Source organism: Charadrius vociferus, unplaced genomic scaffold, assembly GCF_000708025.1.
Source record: "Charadrius vociferus isolate BGI_N301 unplaced genomic scaffold, ASM70802v2 scaffold192, whole genome shotgun sequence".
Taxonomy (NCBI): domain Eukaryota; kingdom Metazoa; phylum Chordata; class Aves; order Charadriiformes; family Charadriidae; genus Charadrius; species Charadrius vociferus.
The window spans coordinates 1,305,817-1,318,307 of NW_009647437.1; the positions used below are offsets into that span (position 1 = coordinate 1,305,817).

General features: G+C 40.7%; 1 protein-coding gene across 1 annotated transcript in view; it reads left to right on the forward strand.

Annotated features, from left to right (window-relative positions):
• The first annotated feature begins 367 nt into the window (after positions 1-367).
• ABCG8 (ATP-binding cassette, sub-family G (WHITE), member 8) overlaps positions 368-12,491 on the forward strand; it is a 13,605-nt gene continuing 1,481 nt past the window's right edge. The window contains 12 exon segments of the mRNA XM_009880639.1: positions 368-439; positions 1,779-1,877; positions 2,642-2,798; positions 4,772-5,010; positions 5,427-5,559; positions 7,266-7,535; positions 9,423-9,588; positions 9,678-9,770; positions 10,643-10,842; positions 10,968-11,044; positions 12,404-12,488; position 12,491. The exon segment at position 12,491 is cut by the window's right edge and continues 179 nt beyond it. Of these exon segments, the coding sequence (XP_009878941.1) occupies positions 368-439; positions 1,779-1,877; positions 2,642-2,798; positions 4,772-5,010; positions 5,427-5,559; positions 7,266-7,535; positions 9,423-9,588; positions 9,678-9,770; positions 10,643-10,842; positions 10,968-11,044; positions 12,404-12,488; position 12,491 (1,592 nt within the window).

Here is a 12,491-nt window from a genome sequence, read left to right on the forward strand (position 1 = left end):
CCCCGCTGTCCCCGGGTCGGCGCAGGTCACTGCCCCCGGTGCTCGCCACCCACCCAGGGAAGCGCCTGAAAGAAAATAGAGGGGTGCTCCGTTCTTCCTTTTTCCTGAGCACAACTGATAGGCGATTAGCCGAAGCCGCTATCTGATGTACCTTTAGCCCGAGCTGTTACTGTCCCAGAGGAGGGGAATATTTCCCTGCCCGCAGGGTCAGACCAGCTGCAGAGACGCGGCGCGCTGGGAGAAACAGTGCAGGGGCGAGGGCGCCTGGAAAGGGCCCAGCTCAAAAACCAAGAGACAAAGGATTTCCACAGCTTTCAAAGAGCTGACAGTCAAACCACCACAGGCAGCAAGACCTTTCACTGCCAACATGAAGGAAGCCACTGAAAACATCTCTCTGGACAGTGCCGGCTGGAGCCAGGCAGCATGCGAGGGCTTGCCGGTGAGCCAGACCTGCGGGGAGCGGGGAGGGAGCAGATGGGCTCAGCCATCCCACGGCTACAGCGCTGGTCTGGGAGCTGGGAGAGGTGGGCAGCCAGCCCTTATCTCCTTCAGCTCTGAAACAGGGAGCAGGAAGCGTCCTCACCCCCCAACAAGAGCGCAAGTGGGGACGAGGCCAGTGGCACATAAACTGCTCTCGGATGCCACGGTGGTGGGGCTGAGGGAGGGGAATCTTCAAATACATGGACAGAGCAGAAAGTCCAAGCGCATGGCCGGGACTGGCTTTCCCAGGACATGCCTTCAGGTTGTAAAACTGGCTACCCATATTTCCTGGGGAGAACCTGTTTTTTGAAAAATTAAGCTCAACGTGTGCAAGAGCATGGAGTGCTTTGGTAGCGGGGGGGAGCTTGGAGGGCTTTAATGTGGCTTTTCGGGCTGCTTGGTGTCATGCTGCTTTACACTGCACACCTGGACTGAAAAGATCATCAGCCTCATTTGCTGTGAAGGTAGGAAGCGCACGCAAATATTGTGGTCACCATCTGCCAAAGATAGCACAGGCAGGGATAGGGTCTGCTACACAGGGAACAGGTATGTTTGCTTTGGCTAAGAAATGAGTCTAGCTCGTAGGAAAGGCACAAGGCTCCGGGAGAGATACGGCTGTCTGCAGTGAAAACTACAGGCATGCACACAGCATTAAACTTCTTAATTGCAGTTATATGCAAAAGGCTAACCAAGCCACACAGAGACTCTGTTATTTTAACTCATATCTCAGAACACCAAGTTCCAGTTGGCAAACTGAATTTAAAAGACAGAAGAAAAAGAGACTGTACTCCTTGTCACATACCTAGTTGTTCATAAGGCCTCTGAGTTAACGAGTCTCTGTGTAATTCAATAACCATCATACTTCCAGTGAACCCTAATTTTTAGCTACCATAGCTTATGAATTTCAATATGCACCATTTTGATCCAGTAGACTAACATTGCAGAAGTAGTATATTTTTTCCTCAAAAATAGAAATAGATTCCAATCTTTTTATAGTGGCATGAAATTGATCTCCATTTTGAAAGTGATCCCATTTAAACTGAAAGCAAATAGAAGAGCATAGAACAGCACATTCGGCCCTCACACATGCCGCTAGAACAAAGCATGTTTCACACTGATTAACAGATAACTCATTTCAACCCTTCAGACTTCTGCACTACAGTAACTTATCAACAATACTGTTATATCCCATAAAATATACCCCTTTCTGCTTCATCTTTTCTGAACTCCAATTTTAACAGCACTTTAAATATTGCAATTAACTATTGTAATTAACCTAATAACTTTTCCAGACCAAGGCCCAGGACAGTATTTTTCGCTCTGAAGAAGATAACAGTCTGTATTTCACGTACAGTGGAAAATCAAATGTTCTCGAGGTTAAAGAACTCAACTACCAGGTAAAAGTTGTACTTTATATCTTCTCTTCAGCAGGGAGTACATCCAGCAATATCTGTTTCTATATGCAGGCCATTTTAAAAGCTGAACTTCACAACGCTAATTCACACAACCATTGCGCAGTCAAACACACAGAGGTTTTATAAGGAGAATCATGCTCTTGGCTGCAATATTGACAGCCAGCTAAACTCTCCATTGTAAATATATCCAGTAAATCTAGGGGATAAGACAGGAAAAGAGGTTTGTTACTAGGCTCTGTTTTTTCTCAGTCTTGAGACAAATTATTCCTCTGAAGGCTGAGGCAGAGGGACTTTCTGTTTAGCTAGGGATGTTGGGAGCCCTTGCTGGCAAGAATGAGCTTGTGGAAGGAGACAAAGAGAGGATGACAAACATAAGGAGGATTTCAGGGAACCAGTGAAATTTTTCATCTCCCTTTGTGCCACCATAGCATCTGGAGTAGACTTCACAATTTTCAGTTTTTAGTAATTTCAAATTTTATACAAAAATTTTTTTAAAAAGTTGAAATTTACAACAGCAAGAAATTACCAAAGTAACAAAGGACAGAGATAGCTCTAGCATTTAACAAGAATAAGAAGCAAAGCATAAAAGGCATACTTGGCTGTAAAAGAACTTTCTTCCATGTATTTATGAAGATTGACAATATTATTTTAACATATTCTCTGCTTGCAGCATCATAACTTTGAAGATGTTTATTGCTCAATAGTTTATTGTTGGAATTGAAGGTATTTGTTTCTTCCTTTGTTAGGTTAACATGGCATCCCAGATTCCCTGGTATGAAAGCCTCGCTCAGATGAAAATGCCATGGACCTGGAAATCGGATCCCCGTTCTCATGTGTCAATAATTCAGAATCTGAATTTAAAAGTTCAAAGTGGCCAGATGCTAGCTATTATAGGAAGCACTGGTAAGAGCAACCAAATTTCATTATTTGACCGACTCTCAGATGAAACATACACAGCCAAGAGCAATAGTCTGTAGTCTTTTAAATGGCAAAATCTAATTGAGAAACAGCTATTGGAGATGTCTCACTTGAATACACTCTTTAAAATGTACGAAGAAACAAAATATGAGGAAACAAAGAATGATACTGGTAGGGGAATTAAAATTTATTTTCAAAACCAATTTTATTATGACCTGTACACATTTGCTGTTTTTTTTCTGAGGTGTAGTGGGGTATTGTTATAACTGTGGCCTGTAGTCCCAGTTCTGCTGGACATGAAACAGCATTGTCGCTCAGATTCAAAACAGGCCAACTGCAGACCTTACCTAGTAACACAGCAGGCGACTAAGGCCAGACCCCACAAGAAAGATCAGTGGCAACTTGCATAGCCATAAGCAGGAATTCCCTTCAGATTATAACAATTCTAACAGGATAAAATATCACTTTTTGATTAAAAGAAACTTACGGAGAAGACAGTTCCTCTTCTATTTGGCTTTAAAATGGGTCTCTGCTTTCTTACATTTTTTTTTTCCCTTTCATTTTCCGGTGGGACTGGTTTAATCTTCTCCAGGGTGAGGTTGACTAATGGAGACATGGCCTTTACCCCATGTGGTTAGTTGAGTCTAAGCTCATCTAGGGGGATAAGAAGTAGACACGTGACCCGTTAAACTGAAGTAAAACGTACCCATACTTTGGAGGTAAAATCCCCCTTGCTGCGTCTCCACTAGACTCTTACATCAGGTTAGCTCAGTGATTCAGTGAAGATGCTCTCTTTCAAAGGCAAGGCATATTTGCCAAAGAAGTTTTAACTTTATTTCTACAAAAGAGGTTTTTCTTTGCCATTGCCATGGGAATTTTTCTTAGCACATATCCTTAATGTAATTGAAGTTGTACCTTAGAGATTATCCTGAAAATAAAAGGAAAAGTTTCTGATGAAATAACATATTGAGTTATAGATATAGCACCTTTGTAAGGTAACATACACTGAGCACAAACCCCTTTCAGCAAACCAGTCAAAACTATTTTTAAAAGCTGTTTATCATCTATTTCATCAAATGCCTTAGTAAAATGGATTAAACTGCTGATGGGTTTCACACTGTCAATGGCAATCAATATGTCACTCTTAAATAGAGCAATACGTGGTTTACAGATGGATGGGTTTCTTTTTTAAAATGTATATATTAAGAAACAAGTGTGGAGTTAATCTTTCAACAGGGAGACTAGAAATAAATGACATCTAATCATAATAAGAGAGCTCTGTGTGTTTACATACAGTATCATACAGCAAAAAGGAAAAAATCATTTGCTATTTAATTCTAAATCAGGTTTTGTTTTCATTGTTTTACTTTTCTTACCTCTAAGTATAAGCCAGCTTTTCTTAATTATTTAAATGACTTTTTGTCTTATTTAAGTCATAATAATTTTTATTTCAATCATGATTAAGATTCTTATTGTCTGCATAATCATTCAGTGCCTTAGTCATTCAGCTATTCCAGCTGCTGTTTCTGAATTCACAATTCCCTCCACAAAGCAAACTCTAGCCGAGCATTTAGGTGAGAGCTTTGCAGCCAAGCACAGGGTACCTACCACCTTTCACCTGTGTTTCAAAAGTGAAAGAGAGGTAACAAGAGGACAAAGAGACAGTGCTTGTTGAGTTCATGGAGCTATCCTCAACGCCCAACTACCCAATTCTGCTGAGAAATGACAAAGGTTAAAGCCACGTACTTCATTCCAGAGGAGAGAGATTTCCTGAACATGAGCTTGTAGCCAGTATTTTCTTTCAAGACCATTCTGTCCCTGTGGCTTTGGAAAACCTTCAGGAAGGGTTGAGGAAAAGACGTTAGGGAAGACAAACTTCCATCGTCTGTCTGTGACTAAATCACTTTTCAAAATGACCCCTTGGAAATTAATCTAATTTTCAATTTTGATTTTTCTAGCTGGTGGAAAGACATCCCTGCTTGATGTGATAACCTGCCGGGATCATGGAGGCAAAATCAAGTCCGGTCAAATCATGATCAATAACAAACCCAGCACTCCCCAGCTTGTTAAGAAATGCATAGCACATGTGCGGCAGGATGACCGACTGCTCCCACACCTGACTGTCAGAGAAACACTATTGTTCGTTGCCAAATTGCGCCTTCCAAAGTTTTTTTCAGACTCGCAAAGGAAAAAAAGGGTAATTAAGCTGTTGGAAAAAAATAAAGTTGTCAAAAATGTGTCTGACAGGAATTATCCAAGAGATCCTGTGTGTTTGGAGTCAGAACAGCTAATCTGGCATTTTTTTATGTAGATTATGAATTATAAACCTTTTTCTTCTTTCAAGATAGAAACCAGCAATTGTTCCAAAGCTCATAAAAAATGACAATCTAGAGAAAGCATTAGAGAGGCTGAAAGAAGAACTAAATTGCTGATCGTTGAGCTTTTTTTAATGTTATTTCTAAAATCAAGATTTGTTTTCAAGTGTCTCTTGATCAGATGGCACTGAAACATCCAGATGAATTTTAACCACATTAATCATATTTTCAGCTTTACCTGTGTACGCCTGTGCAAATAAACTCTTGCTTTATCTCTGTTACCCTTCTTATCCCCCAGGTAGAAGATGTTATAGCAGAACTACGCTTGCGTCAGTGTGCAAACACGAGGGTAGGGAATGAGTACCTGCGCGGCGTTTCGGGAGGTGAGAGACGGAGAGTGAGCATCGGTGTGCAGCTGCTCTGGAACCCTGGTGAGCAAAAGCCTGACAGCTTCCTTGTGCCCACCGCAGACCACTGGGGGAAATGGGGCAGTAAATGAAGACAGGAGCTTTCAGGGAAGAGTCATGCACACAGTTGCCCCTGGGGCAGGTTGAGGGATTCATAGTCAGGACACTTAACAGCTCTTGCCTCACCCTCTGCCAGAGGTTTGCTCTCCATAGCAAAGTCAGACCCAGCAACTGGGCACTGCTGCATTTGCTTAAATTGAAACCAGTGCTGATCATGGGTGATAATGTAATTATTACAGCAATAATTCTGCATAGGAGCCATCCCACTTTCGTTTCTGTCACCTTTGCCAATGGAGCAGCAGTGACAGAGCCAGGCAGAGCACCCCAGAGACCTTCAGCCACCGCTCTCTGAAACCACCATCACACGGGCTACTGAAAGTTGCCTGAAGTCACCCTCCCAGCAGTGCTCTGGTTTGTGCATATCAGTATGAGGTTTGCTTTTTATCTGACCGCATGCCGCAAGTTACTTTGGAAGGCTGCTGGCCTATTATAACATCGGGATTGTTTTCCCTTCCTCCAACCCAGTCCATTTACATATGCAACATTAACAGGGAAGGTCATTTTCTTGGCTGCGTAGTCAGTCATTGTGGTCTTGTGCAACTTACTGACGTGGCTGGCTCATGCTGCAGGTGAACTAGAAATTTCCATAATCTTCAGTAGAAGCAAAACAAGGCTAAATCCGCAGTTGATTTTGCAGGACTGAACGCCCTATCTGCCCTTATATATATCAAAAGCACTCCTAATCTTGGCTGAGCCTCTTGCTGAGCAAGATTTCCCATCAGTTCTTCCACTGGGAAATGGGTCTGAGAATGTTTTGCTTGCATAAAGTTATATTTTTGTTATTATGGGGAAAGAAGAGGTCTTTTTTTTTTTTGTAAAATGTGATGCTCAGGAATAGATATGCTGGCATTGAAGTAAAAAAATGGTTAGTTCTAGGAAATATAAGTAAATTTTTCTTTACATTTCAAATGTGCTATACCCCTCAGCAGTGAAACCATGTCTGTGTACAGACATTGCCTTGTGCTGATTAAGGCCATTAAGTTCTATATCAACACAAACACTGCCAAGCAATAAAACACTTTCAACCTTGTAACAATCAACTGCAAAGCAAACAAATAGAAAATCTGAACATATGCATATCTCTTCATATATATGTGCAAATAGGTGCAAAATAGAGCACAGACTGGGAGAAGGATCTATCTAAATGAATACTGTGCATTTACACATGAATAATGCAAGAAGTTTAAATATCAAGCATTTAGGTTAAAATATTTCAGTAGGCAGGATACAAAACTAGTACTATTGTATTAATTAATATTCATGTAGCTGATATTTGTACGGGCAGTGCAAAACTGCAGAGAAGAATGTAAATTTAATAAGGAACTTAAATCTGCATCCCAATGAAAAATAATAATAAAAAAAATCTTGTTTCTAGTAGCAGCAAGATAAAATTTGAAATAATTATTCTTGGTTGTCGTGTTCAGTAAGGTAGGGGAAGAAATTGCCAATGTTGAATATTATGTGATGCTGGTATCAAATGTACTTTGGACTTTAAAAAAAAAAAAAGGAATATATCAGTGAGATTTCATGAACTAGCACCATTTCACTTAGAACATATTTTCCAAATCAAACATGCTGCTTTCCACAGCTAAACTTATTGTCTTTGGCAGGAATACTCATACTTGATGAACCCACATCTGGACTGGACAGTTTTACTGCACATAACCTTGTGATAACATTGTCCAGACTGGCCAGAGGAAACAGATTAGTTCTTCTTTCACTTCATCAGCCCCGGTCAGATATCTTCCAACTGTTTGATTTAGTTCTTCTGATGACTTCTGGAGTCACTGTCTATTCTGGAACAGCTAGAGACATGGTCCATTATTTTACAGAACTTGGCTATCCCTGCCCAAGGTACAGCAATCCTGCAGATTTCTATGGTTAGTATCAAGCACTGTCATAAAAAAAGGTTACTGGAAATTATTCGCTTTCGTAAGTGTATCAGCTAACATGGATTTTTATTGACCATAACTGTCTTAGAAATGCCTTATAACTGACTCAAATCAATACTGTTCAGGTTTTAATAAGATCTTTATTTGTCAGTACAGGAAACGTAACAAAAACAAGAGGTATGGACAAAATCAATTTTAAATAATCCTCCTTCCAACCCTGCCATGTGTAGCAACTCCTCCATGTTCAGCACACTTTTTCCCATGTTTTAGCTGGTTGAAGTTTTTACCCTCACCAAGACAGACATGGGTGAACTGATCAATTGCTTTCTGGAGCCAGTTCTCTGACTTCTGAATCAAAAAATGTGGGAAACTAGTTTCCCAGGGTGAGGAATAATACACACCTGGAACAGTAAATGGGAAAGAGGAGTGCTGCCCAACAGAGCACATTGGAAGGGAGAAAAACCAAACTCAGAACAGCAATCCCTTTATTCTTCTTCTCAAAGAAATTTAACCACGTGGTTCCAAATCCATTCCTCTTCTGTTTTTGCAACATGCAAAGGGAATCTGGCCCTGTTAATCTATGGCAGTAGTCTCTTACCACAGAAGTTGGTTCAGTTCCAGCCCTTTGGTCTTTGCACTCAATCTGGCTAGGAAACCTTGTACAGACACTGACCTCAGTGCTCTGGAGTAACCTCTTGGGCTATGCCTATGTGGCAGGCGGTGTCGGCTCGTATCAGCTGTGCAGAGATAAACAGAAGTGAACCTCAATGTCAAGCCCTGCAGAAAGACCTTTGCCACCACCAGGGCTGAGAGCAGTGCTTCTCAGCCAAGTGCAGCCTCCAGGAAGGCTTGCAGCAGCCCTGTATGGGAATGGAGAAAATGAAGCAGTCCTGGGGAAACTTGTAGCTACAGCCTGTGGTTACAGAGACAAACCCCTACGACATGGAGGTGGGGAAGGATGAGAAAGGGAGGTGGAAGATCATTTACCAGTATGCACAGAGTCAGTACCCATAGGAAGAGAAGAGAAGAGAAATATGGGCAGCAGGTAGGTGGAAATGGGACAGGATGGTAGAGGATGCCACAGCAAGAAGGAGCACACCTGACGGAAACGCACAAAGGCTGGCTGCGTGTCAGACGGAGAAACAGGGGACCATGGCAGACGGGAAGAGGTAGGGCAGGTTGCAAGAGATGATAAGCCCAACGTAAGGAGTTAGGAAATGTGCAGTGATAGTTCTCCCAAAAAGCATCTGCAAAATATCAGGTATTGTCACTCTACACTGAAGGTCAGCATTGGAAAATACTATTAAAAGTTTACATTTAAAAAAATAATTTTGTTAAATAAAAAAATAGTGCTAGGTTAACTATGTTGCTGCTACTGTGTTGACTTGGATAACGTTCTTCTTGGGCTTTCTCAGTATCAGGTAAAGTTTATGGCACCTTTGTAAGATATGAAAAACAATAACAATCATTTTGCAGATGGAGAAAAAACACATGATTTAAGTCAAAGTCACATAACAGATTGCAAATGCCTACATGCCAGGAAGGAAATTCAAACAATTTATTCTCAGCACCCCTCTCAAGCCCTATTAAATTTAGAAAAATCTGAAGTAGTAGTTTACAATATTATAATAATCAATTATGAAATCTGTCAGTGATTCATTGAATGCCTAGGTAAGACATCTCCCAAGACAAAATAGACATTAACAGTCTGTTCTTCTCTAATTACCTAAAGTAACTGACAAAATTTTAACCATTGTAGCTTAATCCATGCACACAGGTCGTACTCTCTGTTCATGATGAAATCTCTGATTCTAAACACATCGTAAAGTTATCACACCTGTAACATACAGACTCATGTCAAATAATGTCTTGCAGTTGATTTGACTAGTATCGACAAACAGACGGCAGAAAAGGAGATGGAAAGCCAAAAAAGAGCAAATACTCTTGCCAAGTTGTTCCTAGAGAAAGTCAAAGATTTTGATGATTTTTTATGGAAAGTTACTGAAGACGACAATGTTGCAACCACATTCAGCAAGCAAAGGTAAAAAGAAGAGCATTGTACAGCAGACCTGGAATAACAGCTACATCCTGTGCTAATTTCATTTTTTTTTCCTCTTTTCTTTTGGGCAGGTCCCATTTAAATTCAGAAGAGGCTATCAACATGCCTCACCATTCAAGTGATCAGTTACCGGGAGTCTTAAAGCAGTTCACTATATTATTGAGGTAACTTATCTCCAGCTTAAACAGTTATGTATCATGCCCGTTCGTATTTTAAAGCCTAAGAAAGAAGGACAAAATAAGAACTGAGTGCACGGTGAAAGTGCACAGCTTGTGCTAGGCGTGAGCAAGCTGTAGAGCAGAGGTGTTTCTCTACTGGCGCACCCCAGCCCCTGAGAGCAGGACAGCAGCCAGATGTCAGGACGGCCCCATCTTTCTGCCCCAGGGCTCCTTCCATACGCAGTCCCCTCCAGCTCACATCGCTGGGAGCCCTCAGTTTTAAGAAGCAGCAAGACCCTCCAGACTCAGGAATGCTCATCCCAGTTTTGGGTACTGCTGTCCTGCTCTCCATGCCAAAGCGTGGTGACTCAACCCTCAGCAAGCCCCAGCAGCCTCGTGGTAGGCTCAGGCATTCTCAGATTTGAAGCCAGGAGGCTTCACTGATTACAGCCAGCATTAAGGGGTATTGTAATCGGGTCTTATGCTTGTGTACTCAAAAGAAACATGATCAACTGGTTTAATACATGTAGAACATCAATACCGGTACCAGCTGTTGTTAGCGTACACTACAGGTCCTTAAGAGAGATTTCTATAACTGAAGCAATTGCTTCTGCGTCTCCAAAATCAGACCGTCCCACTCCCACTGCCTTCCTTCAAGCTTTCAGCATTTCAGACCTGAAATACTAGGCAGCTACAGAAGCTCAATAGCTTTGATTAGGTAAAATCCTTTACAGAAATGGACACAGCCCAACTCCTGTCCTACTCAAAGTCAGCAAGTTCCACGAATTTGTTGTAGCAGAGCGGTTGGGGCAACATATTTAAATATAATCGACATTAGTAAGGACTATACCTTATGGTGAATGTTGCTGTTTTCCTAGTCGTCAAGTCTCCAATGACTTCAGAGATCTTTCAACGTTATTAATCCATGGATTTGAGGCCCTTCTCATGTCATTATTAATTGGATTTTTGTACTATGGCCATGAGAAAACCAGACTCTCTATTCGTGACACAACAGCACTGCTGTACATGATAGGTGCACTAATCCCATTCACAGTCATTTTGGACGTTATTGCCAAATGTAAGTGTCAGTTTTCTTGTAAATGTTATAAGCAATCAAAATCAGAAAATTCCTAAATCAATGAAAAATGATACTTATTAATGCAACCCTAGGATGAAACCAACCTGTTTGTTCCTACCCTGCAGGTCATTCGGAAAGAGCTATGCTTTATCATGACTTGGAAGATGGAATGTACTCTGTTAGCCCATACTTCTTTGCTAAGGTAATTGGTTTTGTTGCCAGGAAATACAAACAGCTGGCTTTAACATTAAAAAACACAAACAAACCAAAGCCTTGTTGTATAAATGACCACATTCATAACAGACTTTGTTCTTTTGTGTCTGCCAGCCAAGGCTATCGTTCTTGCTTCCTTGGCATTAGTGGATTAAACTTCACGCTACTTTAGATCTGTTGCCATAAGTCATGGCTGAGATCCCACCCCAGAAAAGCCAAAGAAGAATCTTTCACTGGGTTGTTTGCCCAAAATTTGAGAAATCTCGAACTCAAATTTGAGGGTTTAGACAGTTTTACATAGCTGCATATTTCATTTGCTGAAGCATCTTTGAAAGTTTGATTACATGTCTTGATCTGTAAAACAAAATATTCATATTAAACACTAAAACAGAGATAAAACAGAAATGACAAAATGCTAACTGTGACATTTCCAGTAGTTGCTTTTGCCTGTACTGGTCAGAAACAAACAACTGTATTAAGTGCATAAAGAGCCAGAGTTTCTGGAAATAAATTTAGAACTTTTAAAAAATCACATTTTTTTCACAAGGGTTTAGAATAATCCCTTCTTTGTGATGTTGCCACTGTTAGATGAGTTCTGCCTGCCATGGCATCTGTAATTTAGGTTTCCATTTCTGCACAAGATTTTAAATGCTTATTAGTGGTTGCCAGAGAAAAATATTCTTTGCATTGTGTCACAAAGATTGCACATTATTCATAGAGAAATCGATGTAATTTGTTACAACCTTAGTATTAGAGGATAGTAGTAACCCTCTTTGGAAGAAATAATCATAATACTCTCTATACGTACCTTTAGATATTTGAGAAAATTGTAAGCATGTTTTTGTTTTACAGTAAGTTAAGTAGCTACTAACTGGACTGCCTTTGGGACAAAGTGGGGATGTGACCAACAGCTAAATTTGTCTCAAATTTGATCTCACACTGGGTGCAAGCAAATTTGGACAAAACATATAGTTGCCATGAGTCAGTAGCAGCGTTAGTGTTATCGAGCACACCAGTTCTCAGGGAGAGTGTCTTAAATTCTTAGAAGCTGCCAAAACTGTAACAAAACAAGACATCTACTCTGTAACAAGAACGTTCTCAATTTAGCAATTAGTTACAGGAATTGTCACAACTGGAGAAAAATTAGTGAGGATTTCAATGTCTATTGTGGATTGTTTTTGTGTGTCCCTGTCAACACCTAACAGAGAGATTATTGCATTCTAAGGGAGTATTTCCTATAGTTTTTATAAACAGTCCATAAGTACATTAAGGTGCATCTCAGGTGGTTTTACAATTATCATTCAACTTATTCTCTCTCTCTTTTTTTTTTTTTTTCCTTCCTGAACAGATTTTGGGGGAGCTCCCAGAACACTGTGCTTTTGTTATAATTTATGGGGTTCCCATCTACTGGCTGGCAAACCTCGTTCCTGAAACAG